This window comes from Aureobasidium subglaciale, assembly GCF_000721755.1.
Source record: "Aureobasidium subglaciale EXF-2481 unplaced genomic scaffold scaffold_7, whole genome shotgun sequence".
NCBI classification, from domain to species: domain Eukaryota; kingdom Fungi; phylum Ascomycota; class Dothideomycetes; order Dothideales; family Saccotheciaceae; genus Aureobasidium; species Aureobasidium subglaciale.
Genome location: NW_013566988.1, coordinates 409380 through 434571, shown reverse-complemented (window position 1 = coordinate 434571; position 25192 = coordinate 409380). Strand labels below are relative to the sequence as shown.

The window sequence follows — 25192 nt, the reverse complement described above, 5'->3', positions numbered from 1 at the left end:
CAACGGCCATTCAATCTCTGCGAATCTCCATCGCATCTAGCCTTTTCGAGGTTTCTTCCAGAGCTATAAAGTCCGAACTCGATGCTTCCACTTTACCAATAAAGACTACACTCAACAACAGACCGTTGATCTATCCACCCCTTCATTCAGTCTTCGCGCCAGCCGAGGTGGACTCAATCATACACTTTTAACTTTGTGACTCAGCGATCAGACCAACGGCATTCGGTCAATGACTCTGCTTTTCACCTACCGGCCTTGGCTGACACTAGCTCTGCGAGTGAGTGATAACGAGCACCATGGACCCGGTGATTGATGGTCTCGGTAAAGGTAAAAGTGAGTACTAGTGAATGAGATGATTCTAGGTGACAAATGTTCTCCCTGAACGTGGGTGTGGTGTCTTCGGTTGCTGCTACTGAGGTAGTGAGTATTGGTGAGTACCCTAACAAATGCTTCAACAATTTGTCTTTGAACATATCTAGTATTCTGAAGTCATCGTCGACAAGCTACACACATGGTTGTACACTGATATGAGCCTCTTGATATCCCCTGGTGTATTTGAAAAAAATTTGATCTTTGCGCAATGTAAATCGAATTGCTGATAACGTAGCGTGAGATACTACTCAAGTAGCCCATACGAGCAATTCAACAGCACCGAGAACTGATTGATGTTGCACAAAAAGCGGTTAAACACGTTGGTACATAAGACTCTCTATCTCACACTGGACCAGTCCAAGCATCACGGACAAATGGCGCATAACCAGAGCGACCTCAACAACCATTTGGCGTACCATGTCTTCTGTCATATCTTAATCTGGTATCTGGTATCTGACCGAAGTCTCAAGGTGGGGGGGAGAAGAGACAGACAGGTTTGTGATACATATCCTTGAATCCTGTCTCCATGTCGCAACAGAGTTATAGACCTGATACTCCCACCCCTAGCAACAAAGCCTGCTTGGAAAAAACGTATGTATCCTTGAAATGAGGCTGTCTGATTTCCACATTTTGCGATGAGCGATGGCGAGGGGAATGCCCTCTTCGATATCGAGCCATGAGAGTTTGAGAGTGCGTTTTGTCTCGCGGAAGACCGACTGAGAGGTCGCTGGCTCTTGTCTCGAGTAACATGTAACATGGCCACGAAGACTGTTGAGTTTCCTACAAGACTTTGGCGTTCGAGAAAAGCGTGGATGGATATCAGTTGGACGGGAGTCTGAAGATGTCTTTCGCTCGTAGTACCCTTTATTGTCGTAGGGAAACTTGGCAAGAAGAGTTAGCCTCATGATAGCCTATTTTCCAAGGCAGATTTGCCAAGGTACCCCATGACACTTAGTTTCAAGATCATGGAGTTTGTGTGCCATGAGCGAAATCGATATGCAAGACTCATCAGGTAAAGATGAGCTTTGAGACATGCGTATGTCTCTTGTCTTATCTACCATTGCCAAAAGCGTGTATATTATCTACACTCTAGCGTGCCTGGATTCTTCTTTGACCATGTTGTTTGTGACAAACCTCGGAAGAGCCAACTTCGCCCTGAGGGAGGAAGTCGCAAAGCTGGCAGATGTTGATCTTTTGGTCTGCTCTACTTGATTCAATAAGATGTCAGTACGGAGTCGTGAAGATTCATGTCATCGAGGCCGAATCTTGTATAGCTTGGAGGAGAAGACGAGGGAGTAGAAGTGACGAACGAGGTGCGGAGTCACAGATCTGGCGTTCTGCTCTGGGCTGCAGACCATATTCTCACCGCCAGGCTCATCGTTTCGAATAAACACTGGTTTGTTCGAAGGCCTGGACATCTCTCCGTCGCCAGCGTTCATCGCCTTGAACATGATGGCAACTGTGGTGTCAGAGGCTGATCATTCTCTCGGAACAATCTCACTTATTTGGAATCATTTATGAGTGCTGCACCACTACAGTTGAAGCGCGAAGAAGAGAGAGGTAATAAATATCAAAGCATCGGAAAAGCCAGCTAGATGTTCATCAGCTAGTGTCTGATTTTCCTGATGCACAAATATACCATACATGCCAATGTTGAGCATGGCTGAGCATAGAGAATATCTCGATAAGAGTGCGACCTGCCTCAACGAGCAGAATCTATATCTCGATAAGAGTGCGACCTGCCTCAACGAGCAGAATCTATATCTTAATGAGTAGCTGCATCAAGTTATCGAGCGACCCGGATGTACCCTGGTGAAACGAGACGAGTGACAAAGTTGTATGACACGAAGGAACGTAGAAGGCAAGAGGACTTGTCTTCTTACATTCTCGTGAAAAACTTATCTGCTTCGCAGACCATGAATTGATGGACATGTCTCTCGCGCAGCCGTCTCTTCTTAGACGAGAACAGATGACATGATCGTGACTTGAGGCACTCGGAAAAGGAGGAAGGTCACTGACGCGAATTTTGGATCCAGCATCTTCATAGACACGAGCTAAACGCAGGGGCGTATAAGATCAAGTCGGCATACGAAGTCACAGACCCAGTGGTCTCGTTCAAGTGCTTCTGGGCCTGACAGGTCGAGATGCAAAAGGTCGAACAGCGTCCACATCCAGATTCGTACAGAGCACGACATTGTAACACCGAGGGCAACGATGGGGAGTCTTCAAAGAGCGTTGCGGCCTTTATATAGAGCAGCAGTGAAAGACGTCAGTTGTACGACTGCTGCATCGGGTGTAAATCATGTGATTCCTTCGCCCATACTCACATGCTGTCCTAGATATTCACGTGTGGGTCTCTGTCAAGACCTCCGGCGATAATTTGCCAGCGAGCGGGATTGAGCTGAACATGGCTGTGGTCAATGTATCTCCAGAAGAGTCGTTTCTTTATGCTGTAAGCATGGAAGTTATCCCTTTTACGCAAAGAGTGACAGTGATGTGTGCAACGATGAGATGTTGCTCTTCCATATCACCGAATTGATCCTCAAAACAGCGGTCGGTGATAGAGCTGTGGTCAAGCTGGATCGTGTAGGCATCTCACATATTTCCCAGATGGTAAGCGACTTGGAGCATCGAACAACTCGACATCGACTCGTATATTGAAGCCAAGAACATCGTAATCACGTTACCATGGCAGGACGTCGAATGTTATCGAGTATGGGAATGAGCAGGTAAGGCCACCAGAGGATCGTGCTCTTTCTTGCCCTACGTAATGCGCGGCAAGGCCAAGGGCATCAAATGATCTTGGCGGCGTTGGCGCTGAACAGATCTCAATCGATCGAGTCGTTTCGAAGCATGACAGAAGGAAGACGAGTAGTGTCAAGTTTTGTTTGCGCAAGACCTTTGGGAACACGGAAGGGCTCGCGTGTTTTCTGGAATGGAGAGTGAGAGTTGAGTGGAGCCGATCAGCCGTGGTATGCACGTTCTGACAACGGCAATAATGAGCTTAGCAAAACTCAAACCAAATTCCTCAGGTTAGCGAGCAAGTAGGCTTTCGAGCGAGAAACGCGATCCTGTGGATTTGCAGGAGAAGCGTTGCGGTGCTCCCTGAGGCCGCGTAAACCTCATCTCTCGGACGCTGCTCGGTTAGGAGTGTGATGCCAAACGAATGCCGCTTCAGCTTTCCATTCGTGCTGTGAGTGTGTTGTCCAGCTCGTCGGACAAGCCACGTTCAATAACGCTGTTCGGTGTTCCAGAAATCAAAATCCAGATTGCGGTCTTGCAAAAAGCATGTTGCCGCCACGATGACTTGCCGATAACGCCTAGGGCCAAGGCGAGCCAAAAGGCTTGTTATGCAAGACAAGCCTTTGGCACGCTTGGCAGGCGTTCACAAAACGTGGGCAACTCCAGAAGCGCTCGAGTTCCAAGCAAGCAGGGAGTCGACATGTTCGAGGATTGTGATACAAACGAATAAAGCAATCTTCAGAGTCTCACACTTCTTTGTCAAAAAAACCTCTCAGACCGGAAGTGGAAGACAGGAGAAGGTTTTGTGTTGCACAGCTGTAGGAGAAGGATCGGAAGTCCGGCTGGGGCTGCCCCCGAAACAGGCTGGTCGCACGCGCGTTGGCCAGGTTTCCCGGCTGTCTTTATCCGATGACGCTGTTTGATGAAGAATTCGATGCAAGACTACGCGGCCACACATTAAACGGTTTCGAGGGGGCTGGCCGCGACAGCAATTGACGGGAGCGAGTGATTTGTAGGAAGGTGTTGTATTGGCTTTCTGACGGCCTTTGCGCGACTTTTGTGTCGAGTGAAAGTGAGTCGTGGCTGCTGTCTCTGTTTTTATTTAGGCGCGCGATAAGCCTGACGACTTTGCACTCGTAATCACAACCCTTGTCCCTCCAACTCACGACCAGGATTATCTAGAAGCCAAGAAGGATTTGTCGATCTTCCACCTTCTTTGGTCATCTCTCACACGACACCAAGCAGGGCACGTCTCCACCAAACAAAGATCGATCAGGCACACGACCACTTTCCCAGCCTGGTTGTTTCTTCTTATACTTGCCTTTCCCGACTTCCGGACTACCTTTTGTGCACCATTCTTTTCCGACTTCTGGAATAATCTCACACTCACACACTGGACTCATCATGCGTCTGATCAACATTCTCCTGGCCACGACGGCTCTCGCTATTGGATCTGATGCCCGCCCCATGAAGGTCCCCACAGAAGACATACCTCGCAAGCGTGACGCAGATTTCGAGAGTGTACGGACGCGTCTCACCACAGATCACAGCGGCAAACGTGGTGATCCTAGAGACAAGTATTTTCACGAGTCGACTTTCCATCCCCATATGGATGGTCGCTTTGGTGACAGGGTCCTGAGCTACGATGACCGCCGATCGAATCTCACAGCCTTGATGCGAACTTATCTCTCAACCATGAATGACATTGGTGCCGAGACATGGATCATGCACGGAAGTCTTCTCGGCTGGTTCTGGAACAGGAAAATCATGCCTTGGGACTCTGACGTCGACGTTCAGATGACAGAAAAGTCGATGGAGCACTTGAGCGACTTCTATAACATGACCGTTCATCACTACAAGCTTCCGTCTTTCCCGGAAGGTCGCGATTACATGCTCGAGATCAACCCCCACTGGAGGAACAGCAGTACGACTGATAGCCTCAACGTTATTGATGCTCGCTGGATCGACATGAGCAACGGCTTGTTCATTGACATTACCACTCTTCACCGCAACACCACTGCCGAGGCACTTGGTATTGAGGGAGCCATGATGTGCAAAGACAAGCATCACTTCAACTTCACCGACATCTTCCCCCTGCGCGAAAGTGTATTCGAGGATACCCCTGTCAAGGTTCCCTACGCATATACCGATCTTCTCGCAGAAGAGTACGGCTCCAAGGCACTGGTCAAGACAACATTCGAGAACCATCACTTCGATCAACAGAAGATGGAGTGGATTCCTCTCTCGTAAGTTTACTGTCCCCTCTCTTTTGTTTTTCTTTTGTCCCCTATCGCATGCCAGGCAAGGCAGGGGCTCAACGAAGAAAACAGGCAACAGCAACTTCAAGGCTCTTGAGTCCAAGCCCTAACATTTTCTTTTGTGATAGCATGCCAAACTCTTTAAACGGAGCGACTGGTGGTGGCAGGCCCACCCACAAGATCGTCTACGCGAAGAACAGTGGGCGTCCTTCGAGCTCAAAGAACGGAGGCCATCTCCCCGGCTCGACAAGACCGGGTTTACAAGCAGATACTGTCGACGCTGCTGCGATACAAGGCCGTCCTCGATTGAACAGGCCAATAACACATCCATCCGACCTGACCTCATAACGACAATTCTTGCATACCCCTGTTTTTCCTTGCACATACAGACTCTCGCCGAGTCCTGTTGATGACTGCGCTTTTTCAGCGACGGCGTTTGGGAACTTCTCTTTCCATAGCATAAGAGCATTCTGCTTTTTACACGATACCACACGACGCGCATTGTCGATAGCGTCTTTGCACATCGCGACTCTTCTTTCACATAGCCATAGCATTCACGTCTTGGACACATCCAACCCAGGCCACCTTCCCAATTTCTTAACACTTCTCTCTTTCGCATCTTCGGATTGCAAACTTTCGTGGTGCGATAAACAGAAAACCATGAAAGCGCCACACGGCATCCCACACCCGAGCTTGCCCTGCAGACGTACACACTTGCCAGGCCGCGCAATCAAAATCGCTGTTTGCTGCAGCGGGCTAATACTTTCACACGTCGCGTGCCCATCCCCTTGCATGGTACTGTACCTGCCTCCCGAAAATCGATTCCAAAATTTCGCACAAACTCTTTTCTGTCGCATCTCGGACTCCAACACCGAGAATCCGAGCACGGAAGAAACTCGGACGACCTCTGTGCGACTCCAACATTTCCCCAGATCGACACTGTTTCCTCTTCGTTTCTGTCATCGTTACTGCCAGTGTCTGTTTCCAAAATACAAATACCGAGACAAAAGATGTAGGTGAGTGACAGTGTGAAAGGGCCAGAACGCGAAGGTTTCAGATTCACCGACTTGCGAGGGGAAGAGGCGTGATACTATTGCCGGATTTGGCGGATTCAGCCGTCAACGTTTAGGTTGGAGCTGGAAAGTAAGGTGCTTGAGTTGGACAGACAAGCAATTTCAAGATTTGACAAGCTTTTTAGGGGGAGCGATACGATGTGTTGAACGGTGAGGAGTGTCCGTATGGAGATGAGATGGTGAATGTGGAGCCGAGACGGGTTGCTGGGTAAAGCAGATGACGGGGAGTGCTGGAGCCATGGTGCGACTCTGGATGACAGCGACTACTCCCGCTCTCAGACGACGGTGTCGATAGAATTTTGCTCTCTTCACTATTATTTGTGAGTATTTCCAGACTCCCATTTCTTCCGGCTTCTACACGGACTTGCACCTCTGGAGTAGCTATCCACTACCATACTCTTCCATTGGCCGACTCTTTTCAAACATTCATCACTTCACACAGTATCATGAGTAGCCTGTCGAGTGTTCTGTCCGCATCCAAGCTGGGAGATCTTAGAGAGATGGCCAGCAGATGGGACTCACAGGCCTATGGAGCACACCTGCCAACTATCAGCTACCGGACCAGTCATTGGCTGTGAAGTCTCTCTTAAGCTAAGGACCTGAGTCACACTTTCACCAATACGGACCTGCGGTTCTGCTGTTCGCGTTGTTGACTCTGCTCAGCTCTGAGCGTCAAGGTCCTTTACTACCAGGGGAACGTTGTGCTGGTCATAGCGCTTGCTGCGGTGGTGCGGTTAAAATTGTGCACACTGCAATCACCCTGGACACTTATATATGCGAACGTGGTTGCTGTTTGTGTGCCAACCATCTGCGTAGGCTCTTGGGCACTAGTGCCTAGGTCGATGCTTGTCTCGGCTACGCGGCCGATGCTGTGACCGCGTGAAGATGGTTCAAGTGTCAGATGAACAAATCATCTCTATTCTGATGAGCCAAGTCCTCTTCAGACCATGTCGTGGCCGTGTCACGTAATATTTGACTGAGACAAAGGAATGGGTACAATGTCTCTTCAGTCATTAACATGCTGGTGAAGGACAGCCTTCCAATTTTGCCATCGGCAGTCTAGCATTCAATACAATTTCCTTCTCCGCCCTCGCACTTCTTGCTCAAACCAGCCTGGCTCAAATCAGCGCTCTTGAAGACTCTCAAAGGATCAGTAGCACGTGGTCTGATTACGCCACAAGCTTCCCGTCGTTGTGCAGGAGGAGGTCCACGAGACAGGTCAGTGAGTACCCTGGATTACTATGGGTCATCGGCGAACAGTTTGAAAATATTTGGCTAGTTGACCGCACGGCTCCTGAGATGTGCAGGATAGTCTAGAGGACCACCGACCTGGCGTGTTTCTCTTTTGTCCTTTCGTGTAATTTCAAGGGCGGGGGTTGCTGATCCAGGCCCTCACACCTCCTATAAGACTTCTCTTGTATCTCAGCATTGACAGGTCATCTCTTCGTGACATAACAATGCAGTGATCCATCAGATCAAAGCAATTCGAGTCTTGAAGTTCATGCTGTCATCAACACCCTGCTCTGATCCACAGGCGGGAAAAAATCTCCTCGGCTCTCGTCAGATGTCGTGATATATCGAAATCAAAAATAACCTCCAGAGCGGCTTAAGTGTATCGTTATGCTGAGGTAAGAACCTGTGGTCGGCGTGCGACCTGATTGGATGGATGTCATATCCAAGACTTCAGTCTGCCATAACTTGCTTCGCTACCATGGAAAACACTTGCATCTCTGCATCAAGACGCAATCATCCTCAACACGGTCGCGCTGTACATTGCGCTTCTTGACGTTTCCATCTTGTTTTTTTCTCTGAGCAGAAACACTGTGCATTGTGCGACGACAGGGTCATGATATAGTGAGAGGCATATGCATTCATAGATCGTCTCTAAATAATACTACTGACTCCTTTTCTCTTCACTCTGGCTGATCCTCGATACTTTGTCTTCTGTGACATTTTAGCTTCCACCTCCGAGAGGCCCTTGTCCCACCAACAGAGGAGCAAAGACACCTCCAAGCACCGGTCTGGCAGCGAAATTGAGACCGCCAGGATAATCACCACTATCAGTCTCGTAGAGATCAGTGAACGGTCTATTAGTGCTAGTCTTGCCGATCCAGTTTGCGATCTTCGAGATGAAGAGCTCTTTCGTGGAAGGAGAGGCGACAGCAGCGACAAACATCTCCCAGTCAAGTTTGGTGTAGCTGTGGCGGGTATCTAGAGGAACTGTATATACATGTCAGCGATGCATGAAGTGGAAGGAGTGGAAAGACTTACCGCCATACTGCATTGCGATGGTTGGGTAAAAGGATGATTGCATCTTGTACACGCTGCGAGGTACAATGTTGGTGCCCACCCAGGCGTCGGCGTATAAGTTGTAGAGTAGCCCGTGACTCTCTAATTCGCCATACGCAAGTGTAGTGTGTGAGAGAGACCCGTTCGTACCCCTAGCGATTCCCAAGTCTTGCCACTTGGTAATGAAGTCATGAGCTATGTTGGTGAAGTTCTCAGCGTCCTTGGTCTGACCAGTAAGGTTTGCAATGACAGCCATGGCCTCAATACCGATTATGCCCTTTAACGCCAAGTTCGTTTGATTAGCTAACGAGCCTGCGAAGTCGTCGGTCGAGATCTGGTTGGAAGGAATCAAAGAGTCGATGATGAGGTAGTCATTCCATTGCTTGAGGATATGGTAGTGTTGCTTGAGATAGTCAGTACCGCCAGTGATCTTCTGAGCCACAGCAAGAGCCATGATGATCATGTTGCCACACTCTTCAAGTGGTTGGTTCTCAGCGTTGCCATCATTATGACCAGTTGCGTTAGGGAAGACGCCGAGGTCATGGATAGCGTAAGCTTCAGGCCAATTACCTGCTTCCTGGTTGATAAACAGTGGTTCAAGCAGCAAGCGACCAAGGTCGGGGTTGAAGTACATGAAGAGTGGAAACGCAGGGAAGATGACATCCACAGTCTGCATATCACCATTGCTACTGATCTCCTTCATGAACAGGTGGTACGAGTCTTGCGAACCGGCAAGCTGAGTGGTCGCAAAGACTTGACGAACGGCGAGACTAGTGACGGTAAGATATTCCTGCCCTGCGTTTGCAAGAGAATCGGTGGCGACCCTTGTATCGATACTACTAGCACTAGTCTGAGCGTTGGCCCAGTCATTGTAGAAGAATGATACCACATCAAGCTCGCTAGAGAAGTAGCTGGTCCAAAGTGGAGGTAATTGCTGGACCTTATTGGTGTCATACTCGAATTGAATAGCTTGCTCTTGCGAGAGCGTCAGGGTGAACAAGGCTGACTTTGAAGTACTTCCAACAGATCCGAGATCAAGAGCGAAGGCGAAGACCGGCCATTGATTGCTGATGGCTCTGTAGTTGGTGTTCAATTCATTGTCGAGCACCCCGTTGGTGATGAATGCCCCTCGCACATCGGTGTCAACGCCACCATTTGAGTATGTCAGTCCAGCGTGATCACAAGCATAAATCCAGTTTCCCCAACTGGCTTGATCGGAGTTCTCGACGAAGACTTGCTGATCCTGGCGGTAGAAGCGATGATAAGTTACATCATTTTCTGAAACAGCACTTGGAGCGCTAGTGGCCGGCGAAGATGAAGGTACTGTCACTGTTTGCATAGTGGATAGATTTGTCGCAGGGTACTGGCGTTTGGTAGGAGTCGTCTTGATAGTGCCAAAGTCCCATTCTGCCACGGCAGACCTGTCTCCAGAAGCCCATTCTGCAGACACATCGGAGTACAGCTGGACTTCGTGCTCAGTACCATCAATGGAGAAGACCTCGACATTCATGTATGATGCCGGAATTGATTGACGTCGTAAGTCTGTAGACTCGACCGGCGAAAGGAAGGTCACATTTAGTCCAATCTTACCGTCAACTGAGAGGGAGAATACTGATTTCGTGGAAGTGTACTCGAAGCTGTTCTGAGTAGCAAGAACAAGTCCACCTGGTGCACCCATCCAGGTCACTGCAGCACCTCCATCGACCTTGATGAGACCTGGCGATGGTGTCAACGATCTGACTCTGTTGATGAAAAACCGATGTATCTACCTGTCCAACCGGTCACTTGACCCCTGTGAAGTGTTAGCAGATAGGATCTCAAGAAAAAGTAGCGGAGAACCTGCGCCCAGAATTTTGGCCATTGACCCGCAAGCTGTCAAGGTCAGCGTTGTCCATATTTCAGTGGCGATTACTGCTTACGTATCCACCGTTACCTCCATCGCTTCCGGCTTGCTGCCAGGTGTTGAGATAGGGGTTAGAGACAGCAAGAGGTAAGGCTGGCGGTCTGGTAGGTGAGAACGTGGACTGTGCTAAGACAGTTGAGATGAGCAGGGATAAAGATGTCAGAGACAGCATATTGTCTCATGAATAACAATGCAATGTGGTGAGAAGTGATCAAAACAATGGGAACATGCGTGCCTTTATCAATTGGCCATTCTAGCAGCCGAATTTGATATAGAAAGCAGTGTAGAAGATCGGCATAGGGCATGATCAGTGATCAGGAGCATGCGGAATGTAACATCCAATGAGTGAGTTTTGCATATTCAACGGTCATACTTATGTGCTGTCATCTGGCGCTGCTTTTTGTGTAGCTGCCAAGCTAGTGATTTACCAGTGTTAAAGCGTCGCCGAGAGCATTGGCGACAGACATGCTCATATGATCCCCTTACCATAAGGTCTCAGACGTGAGGTACAGGAGTAGTCATCTTATAGCATCTCATCTGATTAACTGTCTGAAGTCGCATAGAGGGTCGGACGAGCGCTTAAGATTGGGGGAAAGAGCTTATCCCAATTTGACAGTGTCGTGTGCCAAGTGACGGCGTATTGTTAGGAATGAGGTGCCGTCTTGTTCTGAGGCACTTTAATTTCGCAACGAATGACTTGAGTCAGGAGCTCAAGTTGTAGCCATAAGGTCGCCATAGCTCGATGGCGGCGAATCAGAGTTTTGCACGATCGACGACATGGTGGAGGTAGAGCGGAGTAACGACCATGCATAGAAGCTCGTGACCAGGAGAAAATGAACGATAGGCGATCGACAGTAGCTTTTCTTGTGGTGAATAATCCCCGGTGTTGCACTGCAGCACGCCAGTCTACGAAGTCGGTGAGCATGGAGCGTAAAGAGTGGTGCTGATGGAGGAGCAGACGTCTTGGATGTCTTGGAAAGGAGGGCGTTTGTCGGACAGGGTCACAAGAAGGCTTGTAAATCTTCCGGTCAAGACTTTTGGCCAGCCGAGGCTTCGATCTTGAAGCGGCGCGTCCATCACCAATGTCTCCCATCACTGCACGTGTCAACAGCGTACATCATGGCAAGCCGCGGAGAATTGATCTATCCTGAGGACGACCGGGTGTTTCTCAAACCTTACCTCCCTGTACCAGATCGATCGCAAGATTCAAATGTGCCTTTCGTCACGCTCACTTTTGCGACATCACTGGATTCGGCCTTGTCACTAGCCCCTGGTGTACAGACAGCATTGTCAGGTCCACAGTCGAAAACTATGACTCACTATCTTCGCTGTAAACACGACGCCATCATGATCGGTGTTGGTACAGCAATTGCAGACGATCCCAGCTTGAACTGCAGGGTTCAAGGTGTGGGCGGATATGGTGGTGAAGGCTTGACTGGTCAACCACAGCCTGTGGTTGTTGATCCCCACGGAAGATGGCAGCTGACTTCTAAGACCAAAATCTTGAACCTCGCCAGAGAAGGACGAGGCAAAGCGCCATGGATCTTGACTTCACAGACGCCCAGTGTGGAGAATGTCAAGCTGTTGGAACAAGTGGGAGGATGCTACATTGTGCTCAATACACCAACGTCCACCTCTGAGAAGCCCACAATGGCTTGGCTTGATATGCTTCGGGCGGTCAAGGACAGAGGTGTTGAGAGTATCATGATTGAAGGCGGTGGTGTCATTATCAATTCACTGTTGGCGGCGGATAATGCGGATCTTATCGACTCTGTGATTGTGACCATCGCACCTACCTGGCTAGGTCAAGGCGGTGTTGTTGTGTCTCCTCCCAGGACAGAAGGTAGTAGCCTGCCAGTCGCTCGTCTGAGACAGACGAAATGGCAGCAATTGGGCGAAGATGTTGTTCTTTGTGGAGTCCTGAAGGCTTGAAAGACTATTTCCGCTGCTTAGAAGCACTGGGTTGGCCATTCGTGACCTGCCTCGGCGGCAGCAAGCACCTTAGATCCGTCGGGGGTTGAACTTGAAAGACACATCTCGCTTCCTATTGGGGACCAAGCGCTTGGTCACGGCTTCTTGCAGCTTTACACTCGTTGCGTAGTCGGCGCTTACTCACCAACACGCCGCCAGCAACCTTTCCCAACATCTTCCGTTCCAGTTCATAGAGGTATCAACCATGCCACATCTACGAACAGCGATGTACAACCATAAGGAAATGTCCAGAATCGAGAAATGGGGCACTGGTGAGCATTGAAGTTTATGTCGCTGGAGCAGAGCGCTGACTTATGCAGGTCTCTTCGAGAACGATAAAGACATCAGAATCGTCCGCGGCTTTTCTTATGAGCGCGGCGTTGGTGGAACGACTGCCATGCTGCTCTATCCAACCGATTTGCTTGCACAACGCGAGCGGCTCGATGATGGCGTAGCCAATCGAATCTTCAAGAAACATCTTCCTTGTGACGACGTGCTGGATCGCACTCTTATTGACAATGGCACGAATCAAAATGCAAGAAATCCCGCTGCCTACAAACTCTGTATTTTTGGTGCCGTAATGATGCAGCTTGGCTGTTAAATCTGTCCCGACATCCGTCAATTCATGGAAAAGCATCATGCTGTTGCTGGATTCTTGCGCAACTCCCAGGTCCAACTTCAACACGCACTCAAATTGTGTGTGAATGGCAAGCCTTATAAACCTCATACCAAAGATCAACCAAGAGGTTCTATCCATACCGATGAATGGACTTCTCAGCTCGATTGGGGTGATATTGCGGAGCATCACGTTTCTTTGTCTGACAGTACCGATCCTTTCATCAAAGAGTTCAGTCGCTTGTTCTTCGGTACACACTTCAAATGTACAGCCGCTGGGGACAACGACTACCCGCAAGAGGCGTGTGGACATTGCGGCAAGGAAAAGTCCGACGATGGCGCCCCATGTCATCCCTGCTCCCAGTGCGGCCACCGACATTACTGCAGCCGCAAGTGGTAAGTCTCATCCCTTTGGAACCAAAGGAATGTAACGTACTGATTCATTCAAGTGAGCTTGCGCACCGGCCGAAGCATAAGCTGGTCTGCGATGACCGTTTCTACAAAGTCGTGGGTAATCTGGTTGCGAAATCGCAGAATCAGGCAAGAGATGCGGATAGTGACATGCGTTCTGGCTCCGATGTGGGACAGGCTCGGTTATCCGGCAGCTCGACTCCTGCCACTAAATTTCCGGATGGTCCTTTGACATGCGGTAACTGCGATGCATCTAGACTGAGCAGCAGCCGCTCTCCATGTGTCAGAAATGTCGCAGACAGTACTACTGCATCAAGAAATGTCAAAAGGCCCATTGGTCATCACACAAGAAATTGTGTCTCGCCCGGACTATGATTTGAGACAGCCAAAGACTTCGCCTTGTGTCAACACATTTCATTATCTGAAAACCTGTTGGACTGTTCATTGTGATGCCACGACGTGAGAATTTGGCCTCGACAAAAGATTCGTACAATAAAATCATCTGCATGGGCAGAAGTGACCGTACCCCATCGAATATAAATATTCTCAAGACTTCCTGGCTGGCCGAAACATTCGGCTTATTCGCTAGCGGCGTTCCTGATCACTCAAGCTCGCCACAGGAGTTTGAGCTTTTGAGAGAAGTCGAGGGCATCTGGAATGCCTCGCACACCATCATATCAGATACATCAAGGTGGCAGCGTCGCACGTCCATGAACCTTCATCTACCATCTCCAATCTCGTCTTTCAATACTCTCCTGAGATGAGACTTGCGTGACGGCGGCGACTGTAGTTTAACGACAGCTAGAGCTGGAGCGAGCGAATCGACACATTTGGTCATGGACGTGATGGCTCAGAGGAGGGTCGCCTGTGCAGTACCCTCCGGTCTCACTGCATGTTCTCCAGAGAGAAGTCACACCTCTGCCTGATAGGATTATGCTGCTACTTCTCCAATCTTTGTCATGTTAGCGAGCTTGGTGTTCTGGACTGGGTATGCCTCCGGCACGCCGAAGCTCGCCTACAAACTAAAATTGCTCAATCGACCTTTCCCGCCCCCCAACTTGCCGTCATCTGACACTCTCTTTCAAGGAACATGTTCGAGTTATATCAGGTCCCCCTCAACAAGCAAAAAGCCGTGGTAGTGTAGTGGTCAACACACCCGTGGTCTTAACACGTGCGTGGTCATTCGTTGTTACTCAACGTCGTGTCAGTCTAGATCCGAGGAGGTCGCGGGTTCGATTCCTACCTATGGTGCTTATCATTTTCTATCCATTTTGGTCAACAAAGCGGAAGATCCTTTTTACTAGTTGCGCCCGGTCGCATCTTCGCTCCGAAATCCCCTGTCAAGCAGTCAGACCAAGGAAAGAGCGATACATGAGAGCAGATGCGACTCTTTAAGACTCACTAACCTCTTTATAACTTCTCCCTCGTGACTTCCTTGGAGTTGACAAGATCGAGGAGGGGTAACACATCGCATTTGCTCTTATACATGGTATCCTCAGCGTGCTGTTCGCCTTGATACAAATCACTCTGGAAACAACACTCTTATACTGAACGTATCCGCAGCTACTGACTTTGGTCTCATGACAAACCTGCTAATTTTTTTCGTACGAGATGAGTGCATTTACTTTTCGAAGCTTAACACCTCAAAAAGCTTTTTCACAACCGCTCAAGCCGATCACTACTCATACATATTAACAAGACCAAAGCAAAAATCCAATGCTTACAACTTTTCTACTCTGTCCTACCAGCAGACATGATATCACTATGAAATCAGCACTTCCCACGCATTAGCTCAAACTACAAACCAGGAAGCACTATGGCGAAAAGTGTGAGACCAGAACATCACTGAAAGAATGTGCTGTGCATATGATGTGACGTACTGATGTGACGTACTGCTACCCACGGCGAGAGCTACTCAAAGTAACTCGCCAGGTCAACGACCCTGAACATACTGATCATCTTCTAGTGCTCCTTTCTGCCTCGACAAATCATGCAAAGTGCGAATTCGGAAATTCTAACGAGCGAATTGAGCGTCACAGACCCCTCTCTCCTTCCTCATTTACGCAGCCTCACGGCAGCATCACCGTAATCAGGAAGCCTGACATCAGAGCGCGCACCCAAAAGCTGACTCTTTGTCGGTAGCCATGTACAGTGTTGAAAATCATGTTGTCTCGTTCCCTTCTTTTGTGGCTTTATACTTGCACCTCACATGTTCAGACGCAAGTGGCCATCCCGTTATCGAGGGTGTGTGATTGTACAAGTAATGCAATTGATGCTTTCATCTTACTATAAATACTCTTCTCCTCTCATCTTTGTCATTTGGTTCTAAAATACAATTTTTCTTTCCTTTCGTCTTCATGATTACAAGATCAATAACGCCATGCTAGTGTTTCATCCCTATGAGAATACCGAGAGAAAAAAAAAAGAACACCCAGAACCCGTAAAGCTTCATCCCTTTTCTCCTTGCCTCCTCGTTTCCTTAAGCCAAGTTATCAGATCTGTCAACCCAGACATCTTCCAATTCGGCAAAGTTCTGGAAGTGAACAGGTCTGTGCACGTCATCGTAGAATCTCTTGGGCACACCGACATCGACGTAGATACGACCCTTCTCCTTGTCGCCGAAGCCTGAGCCCATAAACGACCAGTTCCATCTCTCGTCATCAGGGACGAAGAACATTCCTCTGATACGGTCAGAGAGAAGAAGCTGTGACTTCTCACCAAAGCCGGCGCCAGGGTTGAAGCCGGAGGGCTGGTCGCTGGACATGTCCTTGTTCTCAGCACCCCAGGTGTAGCCTGAGGGCGTGAGAGACCATGCTGACAGCGAGACGGAACCAGGAGTGAAGGAGACGGTCATGGTGACAGTCTTCTTGTCCCATGTGTCGTGCTGGTTCATGAGGCGAGCGTGCTGGGTGACGTCTTGTGCAGTCATGTAGCTGGTCTCGTTACCAGCGGTGGTGTGGATCCATCCAAGAGGCTCAAGGGAGTTGAGATAATCGTTCTCGGGCAAGTTGCGAGGAAGCTGGATGTCACGAGTGTTACCAACTTGCGGCACCATGACGATGGCCTTGACTTCCTTGATCTGCTTGTTGTCCGGCGGCGATGTACCGTAGAGGTAGCCGGCAACTTGGACACGAAGATCGGCAATCGTGATGAAGCGCTTAAGGATGTTCTTAGGCATGATGTAGGTGAAGTGCTCCTCATCATCGCGAATATCCTCAGACGAGATGTAAATGTTGTTGGCGCGAGTGCGGAGGTTGGACGTGGCGATCGCACGTGTTCTCCACTCGGTCTTGGAGGCGAAGGTCTGCTGCTCGAATTGAGACGTGGTGGTGACGACAATGTCTTCACCGTTCACGTTCTGCGTCTTGGTTGTAACAGCAGTGAGCTGAGCCTGCTCTTCCTGCTGCTTCTCAATTTCGGCAGCCTGTTGTCTCTGCATACTGGGTGCACTGATCTCCATACCCAGAATGATATCTCTGACTTCACTCTGTGTCAGAGAAGAGACGTTGACATTGTTCTTCTTGCCGTAGTCATTTAAAATCAAATCTCTGAGTTGCGTTTCAACCTTGATCCAGTCATCGTCGGACAGCGTAGGCCAGATATGATGTTCTTGAGTGATGACGGTCTTGTCGGGGCGAAGCAGCAGCTTAGTCTTGTCTTGATTGACGTGAAGAGCACGCAGGATCAAGATTAGACGCGAGAAGGCGGTGTAAGAAGAGATGGACTTGAGCCACTCATCATACAAGTTGAAGAGCACCATCTGCGGCTCAGTAGCACGCAAGATCATGTCTCCAAGCTTCTCAACCTTCATCGCAGCCTGGAAAGGTAGCTGCAGCTCAGAAGCGCGGATCGAGATGTTGGGGAAGTCAAGCAAGTGAACTTCGAGAGGATCAAGCAGACCCTTTCTGGTAACAATCAGCTGCTTGGGCTGTTCCTCAACGGGCAACGAACGGATCAGCGCGGCGACTTCTTCTGCCGTCTTCCATTTCGCCAATTGACCAAGACGCTTTTGTCCTGCCCAGACACTGGTATGAATGATCTTCAAGAACAACTGACCAGTTCTAGGGTTGAAGATGAAAATGGCACCGTTGATGGGCTTGGTGGTCAAATTACCTTCGAACGTCTTGTGAATGGTGACACGGTAAACGTTAGTGTCATCAATGAAGAGCTGGATCTGGTTGCTGAACAGCTCAGAGTAGTTCTGAGAGTTGAGGAACTCCTGGTTACTCTCAGATGCGTAGAGCTGAAGACCCTTGCGAATACGCTCACGAAGAACATACAGAGCAGGGTTAGCCTTCATGACCTTGGCCATAGCCTGTTGTACAAGCTGCTTGAGACCAGGGAAGTATTGACCGTATGCCGAGTACAAATTGTAAGCAAGGTCGATACCAATCATCAAGCCAGTGGCTGATGGGTAGATACTCATGCTGTCGGAGGTGTAGTCGAGGTATTTGGCACGGACATAACGCTCAATGTCATGAGAATCGTAATCACCGTAACGAAGCTGGACATCGACCCAGAACTTGTTGGTGGTAGTCTGACCCATGTTGTCCTTGGTGTCGTACAACAAGCTGGGTGTGCTTACACTCCACTTGTGGGAGGCGAACAGGAGGATATCAGCACAAGAAGAGTTCATCTTGTAACTCTTTCTGGGATGGATGGTCTCCTTCTGAACAGTCTCGATGCCAAGAGCCTCAAGCTCTTGATCGAAGACCTGACACAAATCCATGACCACTGATTCGTGGATCTTCTGCCACAAATGGGCACGGAAGATCTGAATAAGCGAAATCTTGAGAGTGGGAATCTTGCCGTGCAAGAAAATACCAGTCAAGTCAAGTTGGACCTGGAAACCGACGTATACGTTGGCGCGGTTGATCTGCAGAAGAAAGAAGTTAGCAATTGGTCAAAGTTCAATGTCAAGTAAGCATCTCCCATGAAGTCGTCACTGGCAAAACAAGCTGTCGAAATGCATGAACTTTTCTGAGTTCTTGCATACTTTCACGGAGAGTTCAGCAGCTGCGCTCTCTCAATGGAAGCACTTCTCAGCGACGAAAAGTCTGTGCATTGCGGCAACCACTTGTGATTACTAGACCATGTGCGGGGAGAGACGGAATGAAGGCAGAGTAAAGAGCAGGGGTGATATCAGGGGTGAAAACGGGGGGTATGAACTTACTGTTGGTGACCACCACAAAGTGAAGCGACGGTTAGGAATTTGGTTCAAACCGGAACGTTGAGCGTTTGTCAACTTCTTGAACTTCATGGATTCCTCGAAACCACTGGCACGTTCCCAGAAGAGACCTTCCCAGGAAGGGAAAGCAGTTGCCTTGAACAGAGTGTGCTCAAGAATGGTCTCGACACCACCAAGAGCCTGGATAACATCGGTTCTGTATGCATTCAAATTCCATAGTTTACCATCGTGACGCTGGGAGGTCCACCAGAAGGGGTTGCTCTTCATCTGCTGGTAGATCTTGAATTCAGTGCGAGCTCGGAAGCCCTTGTCGAAACTCAATGTACTTCTGTCCTTCTGGAAGAGTGTGTTGATACGAGGAAGACCACGGTCCCAACTGTCCTCAAGATCTTCGAGAGTGAGACGGCGGTTTTGCTGCTGAGCCTCGAGGCGCTTTTGCGAGTATTCGGTCCAGACACGCTGCGAGTCGACAAACTCGGCCTCCCATGGGATGATGTAACGGAAGATGTTGGGAATGAGAGTCTCTTCATCGTGAGACATACCAGCACGGTAGTGGGTAACACCAGTGTCTGTCTGCTTTGACCAACGCTTGTCACTGGCAGGGATCAAGATGTGACTACCCGAAATCATACCCAAACCACCAAGCTCCTTAGGGGTATAGAAGACAGCAGGTGGGAAACGACTGGGCATCTTCGAGTTGAGACCAATCTTAACACGAGTCTGAATCTTGGTCTCACACTTGACGATGGTATCTAGCAAGCTGACTGTGCTGACAGCAGCCTCACGGTAGTAGGTGAACAATGCAATCAATGCCGTGTTCCACTTGTTGGCGATCTTCGTGAATGTAGTAGATCCAGAAGACATCAAAATTTGTCGAATACGGTTGTTGAACTTAGCAATATCCTCTTCGGTGACTTGCAGGAAGGCATGAGCCGTTCTCTCCTTGGTAGAGTTATCGACAAGAGACCAGACACTGTCCTTTGTGGGGAACTCTTCGTTCTGGTTGCGCATCTTGGGCAAGATGCGGACTTCGAAACCACACATGGAGAAGAGCAAGTTAGGGTTGTCTCTGCTGTATACGGAGGCGAAGGTGTCATCCCATTCAATCGTAGTGACCGATCTTGGTAGACGGTTCTTCATGTCCCAGAAGACGGCTCTACCAAGGTTGACATCGTGGCGCATCAGCCTCATACGAGAGTCACGGGGCCAGCACTTCTTGTTCTTGTAGCCAATGACATTCTCGAAGTTCGGGTCGGGCTGCTCGGTCAAGAAACGTTGGATCAGGTCGCGAGACTCGTCTGCGGTGAAACGGAAGAAGACCCAGATTCTGTCGACATATCTTGTGTAGAGACGGATCGGATGTCTAGTTTCGGCAGCACGGTCTCTGAATTGTAAGAAATCATTGGGAGCGTTGACGGGTCCGGCCAATTCACTAGCGCGTTGCAGACCAAGCAACAACAGATCAATGACCAAGCCGTAGTACTGGAAGACAAATGCAGAGAATTGGAGGCCACGGATCATACCGTAACTGTTGGTGTGGTTCATATCCTTGTAGTTGAGCTGGACGTTGTTCTTGGACGAGATGTAATCTGCCAAGTTGTGGTCCATGATCAGACGAAGAAGGCGGTTGAGCAGGGTCAAGTCGATCTTCTCGTAGACCTTGGAAAGTTGAGTCTCGATCATGACGTTACACTCTCCATCAGCAGTCTCCCAGACCTTGTCGAGGTTGTTGATACCCTGTGCCCACTTGTAGGTAAGAAGCGGAGGCACCTCAGAATCTGAAGGCTTGATCCACGCAGGGAAGAGATGTCTCTGATCAGCCTGGTACCACAAGTATTGATCAAGGTAGGCATCGGTGATCTTCTCGATAGGTTCGATGTCGTAGACAGGGTTGATGGTCGAGTAGTTGTCGTTCATATCAATACCAACCTCCTTGAAAGCACGCTGTGTAAGCAAGAAACGCTTGATACGTGCGAGGGTGGTTCCGGGCGAGTCGTAGGCTTGCTCGATGAGTGCCAACTCCTCACGCTGACTCTGATTCAGACGGCCCTTGACCGAGTATGCCTCGCGAAGACGTTCGAGAGCCAAGATGAGGATCTTGGTGTCGTGCTTGTAAGAAACACTGGGAAAGGGGATAGGCTGGAACTTTCTTGACTCGAGCCAGTGGACAGTAGTCGTATAGATGGCGACGGCTTCTTCGGATGAGACGTAGGGACCATCCTTCATGTAGTTGTGCTGGCGTTCCTGCTCAGCCTTCAACCACAGACGAGTAAGACGACCAAGGTTCTTCTTGGCAACAGTCTTGTCAACAGTAGCACCTCTTCGGATACGCTCACGGTTGTAGTGGGCGACAGAGATCCACCAATCAGCCTTACTCTTGACGTAACGCAGAATGATGTTCTCAATAGGTGCAGGGAGACCAGGAACCTTCCAAGGAATGTTGGACTTCCAACATCTCCATGCCTCTGACAAATGTGAGAGGACAAGATTGACCTTGTTCTGCTTGATACCCTCGGGCATCATGTCCATCAAGTCAGCCATGACCGAGGCACGCAACTCGAGATCGAAGTGAGACTCGACTCTCTGCTTGGTGACTGTCTTCGCGACACCCTTGCTGTGACGACCCTCGAACTGTCTCGAGAGAAGGTTACCCAACCAGCGCTCAAGGAGGGGAATGATACCTCTCATGAAGAAGAGCCAGACTCTCCAGGCGGGAGCCCAGAAACCACAACCAGGACCCTTACCAACAGGTCCAGAGTTGAATCTGTAGTAGATCAAATGCTTCAAGTCCTTGCAAGTACGAATCTGGTGCATAAGCTTGTACTTGTAACGGTACATACCAGTGAGCTGACCAACGTGGTTGAAAGCATACAAGATACCATCGGCAAGCTGAAAGGCATCAATGTTACCTAGTCTGTACTGTACCTGAGCATCGACGATGAGCTTCGTAAGGCGAAGGATTTCACGCATCAAATGGAAAGCGTTACCGAAGCGCGACTTCTTGCGCTCCTTGGTAGTCAAGGTCTTGATGGGCTTCAAGTTGAAGTTGTAATCAAGATGGAGGTAAGTCAAGTTCTTGCGGTGAATCAACAAGTTGAGCATGTTGAAACCCTGTCTGCAGACTTGAAGACCTGCCTCAACCCAATCAATGGTGGTCTGCTGGAAGAACTTTGTCTGCTTGAGAGTGCTCATCAAGTTTTGCCTGTTCTGAGCCTTCGGGGGCTTCTTGTGCAACTCGTTGAGAACGTAACTCTTCAACAGCTTCTGGTAAGAGACTCGGACCTTGACAGGCTGACCGCCAGGAACGTGCTCAAGGTACCACTGCTTGACGAGGGGGACGTCTTCGGCGCGGACCATCTTTCCTGAACGACGATCGAAGGGGTACGGTGCCCACCAGAGCTGGATTGCGGCAGCGGTCTCGTCGTTGTAGAGCTCCTCGTCGGCCATGAATGGCTCGATCTCACCAGGCATCTCGAAGTCATCATCCTCATTGTTTCCAGGGCCGAATATCTCATCCTCATGGCTAATGGTCAAGTTCTTGGGAGCGACAGCTCTAGAAGAGATAGGGTTGATGACAGGGTCGAAATAGAAGGCAGGAAGACTGGGGTCTGTCGTCCTTTGGTAAACAGTCTGAGGGTGTGAGTATGTGCTGAGCTTCACGCTACGAGGTAGAGAATTGTAAAGGAAAGGGAAGTCGACACGATATTCGGTCTTGATAGGAGCACGGAAAATAATACGGTCGATGGCGTTGAATTCGCCAAAGTCCTCGTCGTTCGGGTCGATGTCCTTGTACAGGGGCTCGAAGCGGGGACCACCGGGAATGGCAACGTTAAGGGCCTTTGCAGTTTGGAAACTAGGCAGATCGAAGAGGTGGAAGTAGTTCTTGTCGACCAAATCGCTGAGCAAAGGAGTGCTCATACGGTGCAGAGCAGCCATTTGCGGTAGTGACAGATTCCACTTCTTGTATCCAGGTCCGCTGACATGCGATGTATCCAAGAGAGGGCGAGGGTCATAGAACCACTCGTAGATGGCGGCATCATCGTCCTCGTCCAGTTCCAGCTGAATGGGCTCGAGCGGCTCGACATCCTCGATGTTCTCGGACCATGAGAGTGGCGGCTCCTCGTCATCGAAGGGAGGGAAGCGCATACGCTTGAAGTGCCTTCTGTCACTCTTCTCTCTCCTCATGGCGACCCACATGGAAGCCCATTGTGCATGGAAGACTGGCTCGATGACACGAGGGATCTCGTTGACCAATGTCAAGCATCCGTTGACGTGGTAAAGAACCTTGACTTCGCGCACACTCTCCCAGGGCATGGGCATGTTCTCCAGAAGCTTCAAGACAGCATGAGGCATGAACTTGAGAGCACCCAGGTAGCTTCTCTTGTCCGAACTGAACTTCTTCTGAGAGACGTCACCAATGTCCTTGACAATCTTTCGCAAATGCTCCGGTGGCATGTCAGCCTTCTGTGTCTCGACAAAGCCTCCACGTCTCTTTTCTCCAAAGCGCTGTCTCTGCATGCGCAACCATTTCTGCTTCTTGTCGGCAAACTTTGCGATTTGAGGGTCGGCTTGAGGTTTGTAGCCAGGCGGGGGAGGGGCGAGGGCGCCGGGAGGAGCTGCTCCAGGAGGTGGTGGCGGGGGAGGGGCGTCCCATCCTGGAGGAGGAGGCGGTAGTGCAGACATGTTGACGATGTTATGTGTCTATCGGCGAAGAGGTAGATGGTCGTAGCGATGGGGGTGGTGATCTAATCACGGCAGCTGGTGCTGCTTCCCCAATCGCGATATCGTTAGGACCGCGGACTCGAATAGGCGTGTCCGTAAGAAAGCAACAGGATACACGCGCAATGACACGTCGATACGGGAGGGCCAGTCGTGTCAGGTCGTCGCGCAGTGATGCCGATGGCTTCAAACTGCTTGAGTATGCAAAAGTCGTGGCGACGCTCGAACTTGGCGCTATGAAGCTGGAGATGTCGACGAGGAAAGCACGATCAATGCTTGGCGTAGCTGCCAGTCTGACGGCAGAACTGTGGCTAAACTTCCAAAGCCGAGCGCACCTTCCCTCCACGCTGGATTTTTGCGCCTCTGGCTGGATCTTGGATTTCGACCCGCGAGCGACGACAATTCATCACCCAGCGACAATCAAATACCGTCAAGATGCCCTCCAACAGACTCACCTACGTACGTTCTACAGACATGCTGCCACTCGTAATTTTGACATACTGACTCTCGTTGCAGCGCCGCAGGCAACCGTAAGTCAATATCGCAACTTTGCACACACACCTTCACTCGACACGCTGCTACACCGAATAACGTCGCAAAATCCTCCCTCTCCGATCGCTCAATTCTCCTACGAAACCCGCACACAACCGTACAATCAACATTGCTAGGAAACAGATGCGCTAACATGGACCGCTTTCAGCTACAACACCAAGTCTAACAAGGTCCGCGTGATCAAGACTCCTGGTGGCGAGCTCCGTTACCTTCACATCAAGAAGAAGGGTACCGCTCCCAAGTGTGGTGACTGTGGTGTCAAGCTTGCCGGTGTAAGTCGCTATTCAATCGTCCAAGAGATTCTCGAAACTCCTTTCTTCAAACGACCCGCTCGTCTGGATTCCTCCACGACCCTCCGACATGAACATGATACAACACTACTATTTCCGCATCTATTTCGACGAATCTCTTGGACAAGACTTCCACCGAACATCGAAACTAATCCCGGCTCCTCAGGTCCCCGCTCTCCGTCCCCGCGAGTACGCTACCATCTCCCGCCCCAAGAAGACCGTCCAGCGTGCCTACGGTGGTTCCCGCTGCGCCAACTGCGTCAAGGACCGCGTCGTCCGCGCCTTCCTCATTGAGGAGCAGAAGATCGTCAAGAAGGTCCTCAAGGAGAACTCGGCCCGCCGCTAAACGATTCCCCCCTTGTTCTTTTTGAAATGAAAAATCTTTTCTTCGGTTGAATGCTGGCGCAAAGTCTCGACGGATATCAAAAGACGAGTTTGTGACTTGAGAAAAGACCAAAATGCATGTGGAGATTTTAAATGGGCTCGGCGTCTAGTCTACGCTTTCTTGCTCTGGCTGAGGCCCCATTGGCATCATCTGTCGCTGGGGCCAAAGGGACGGTCGGAGGGCAGAAAAGGTCATGTTAGCATGCGATGAATCAAAAACTCGTTCAAATCGTTTGGCCCAGCCCACAATCTCTTGCAATCGCTGCATGTGATAACCCAACAGCTTTCGACGCAGCAGCAAGACTTGCGCCATGACACCCATACAGCCCTGCTAGGACAACATCAAATGTATCATGTTTCGGCCAGATCGACGCGCTATCAGCCCAGAAGTACAGTATGAATGAAAAGGTCCAACCAACAAAGAT

The 25192-nt window shown here is 49.9% G+C and overlaps 8 protein-coding genes across 8 annotated transcripts; 4 read left to right on the top strand and 4 right to left on the bottom strand.

Annotated features, from left to right (window-relative positions):
* Window positions 1-636: 636 nt before the first annotated feature.
* Window positions 637-1687, bottom strand: AUEXF2481DRAFT_640253 (uncharacterized protein). Its single transcript, XM_013489678.1, has 3 exons — window positions 1683-1687; window positions 1314-1576; window positions 637-1253 (listed from the first exon to the last, which is right to left on the bottom strand). The coding sequence occupies exons 2-3, from the start codon at window positions 1379-1381 to the stop codon at window positions 800-802; spliced, it is 522 nt and encodes a 173-aa protein (XP_013345132.1). The 5' UTR covers window positions 1382-1576; window positions 1683-1687; the 3' UTR covers window positions 637-799.
* Window positions 1688-4189: 2502 nt separating this feature from the next.
* Window positions 4190-5421, top strand: AUEXF2481DRAFT_640004 (uncharacterized protein). The gene has a single exon (XM_013489677.1). The coding sequence runs from the start codon at window positions 4519-4521 to the stop codon at window positions 5362-5364; it is 846 nt and encodes a 281-aa protein (XP_013345131.1). The 5' UTR covers window positions 4190-4518; the 3' UTR covers window positions 5365-5421.
* On the bottom strand, window positions 5422-6310 carry AUEXF2481DRAFT_640005 (uncharacterized protein). Its single transcript, XM_013489676.1, has one exon. It carries the CDS (start codon window positions 5989-5991, stop codon window positions 5479-5481), a length of 513 nt encoding a protein of 170 aa, XP_013345130.1. The 5' UTR covers window positions 5992-6310; the 3' UTR covers window positions 5422-5478.
* A 1991-nt stretch (window positions 6311-8301) lies between these two features.
* Window positions 8302-10814, bottom strand: AUEXF2481DRAFT_73080 (uncharacterized protein). Its single transcript, XM_013489609.1, has 5 exons — window positions 10654-10814; window positions 10578-10606; window positions 10504-10526; window positions 8717-10450; window positions 8302-8665 (listed from the first exon to the last, which is right to left on the bottom strand). Exons 1-5 carry the CDS (start codon window positions 10807-10809, stop codon window positions 8400-8402), a joined length of 2208 nt encoding a protein of 735 aa, XP_013345063.1. The 5' UTR covers window positions 10810-10814; the 3' UTR covers window positions 8302-8399.
* A 942-nt stretch (window positions 10815-11756) lies between these two features.
* AUEXF2481DRAFT_28414 (uncharacterized protein) lies at window positions 11757-12569 on the top strand (the record flags this gene model as incomplete). Its single annotated transcript, XM_013489438.1, has 1 exon — window positions 11757-12569. The coding sequence occupies one exon, from the start codon at window positions 11757-11759 to the stop codon at window positions 12567-12569; it is 813 nt and encodes a 270-aa protein (XP_013344892.1).
* A 265-nt stretch (window positions 12570-12834) lies between these two features.
* AUEXF2481DRAFT_28413 (uncharacterized protein) lies at window positions 12835-14009 on the top strand (the record flags this gene model as incomplete). Its single annotated transcript, XM_013489437.1, has 4 exons — window positions 12835-12880; window positions 12929-13185; window positions 13279-13619; window positions 13673-14009. The coding sequence occupies 4 exons, from the start codon at window positions 12835-12837 to the stop codon at window positions 14007-14009; spliced, it is 981 nt and encodes a 326-aa protein (XP_013344891.1).
* A 1977-nt stretch (window positions 14010-15986) lies between these two features.
* AUEXF2481DRAFT_38730 (uncharacterized protein) lies at window positions 15987-23754 on the bottom strand. The gene is made up of 2 exons (XM_013489505.1): window positions 18808-23754; window positions 15987-18510 (listed from the first exon to the last, which is right to left on the bottom strand). Exons 1-2 carry the CDS (start codon window positions 23503-23505, stop codon window positions 16114-16116), a joined length of 7095 nt encoding a protein of 2364 aa, XP_013344959.1. The 5' UTR covers window positions 23506-23754; the 3' UTR covers window positions 15987-16113.
* Window positions 23755-23976: 222 nt separating this feature from the next.
* AUEXF2481DRAFT_3958 (uncharacterized protein) lies at window positions 23977-24729 on the top strand (the record flags this gene model as incomplete). Its single annotated transcript, XM_013489361.1, has 4 exons — window positions 23977-24000; window positions 24058-24071; window positions 24242-24365; window positions 24550-24729. The coding sequence occupies 4 exons, from the start codon at window positions 23977-23979 to the stop codon at window positions 24727-24729; spliced, it is 342 nt and encodes a 113-aa protein (XP_013344815.1).
* Between the last annotated feature and the right edge of the window lie 463 nt (window positions 24730-25192).

Coding starts and splice junctions, on each gene's coding strand:
- AUEXF2481DRAFT_73080 (XM_013489609.1), bottom strand. CDS start 10,809: ATGCTGTCTCTGACATCTTTATCCCTGCTCATCTCAACTGTCTTAGCA. Junction 10,607..10,653: donor ATGGAGGTAACGGTGGATAC/GTAAGCAGTAAT, acceptor TGACCTTGACAG/CTTGCGGGTCAATGGCCAAA. Junction 8,666..8,716: donor CATCGCAATGCAGTATGGCG/GTAAGTCTTTCC, acceptor ATGTATATACAG/TTCCTCTAGATACCCGCCAC.
- AUEXF2481DRAFT_640253 (XM_013489678.1), bottom strand. CDS start 1,381: ATGAGTCTTGCATATCGATTTCGCTCATGGCACACAAACTCCATGATC. Junction 1,254..1,313: donor TTGAAACTAAGTGTCATGGG/GTACCTTGGCAA, acceptor CTTCTTGCCAAG/TTTCCCTACGACAATAAAGG.
- AUEXF2481DRAFT_38730 (XM_013489505.1), bottom strand. CDS start 23,505: ATGTCTGCACTACCGCCTCCTCCTCCAGGATGGGACGCCCCTCCCCCG. Junction 18,511..18,807: donor CTTTGTGGTGGTCACCAACA/GTAAGTTCATAC, acceptor TTTCTTCTGCAG/ATCAACCGCGCCAACGTATA.
- AUEXF2481DRAFT_640005 (XM_013489676.1), bottom strand. CDS start 5,991: ATGCGAAAGAGAGAAGTGTTAAGAAATTGGGAAGGTGGCCTGGGTTGG.
- AUEXF2481DRAFT_640004 (XM_013489677.1), top strand. CDS start 4,519: ATGCGTCTGATCAACATTCTCCTGGCCACGACGGCTCTCGCTATTGGA.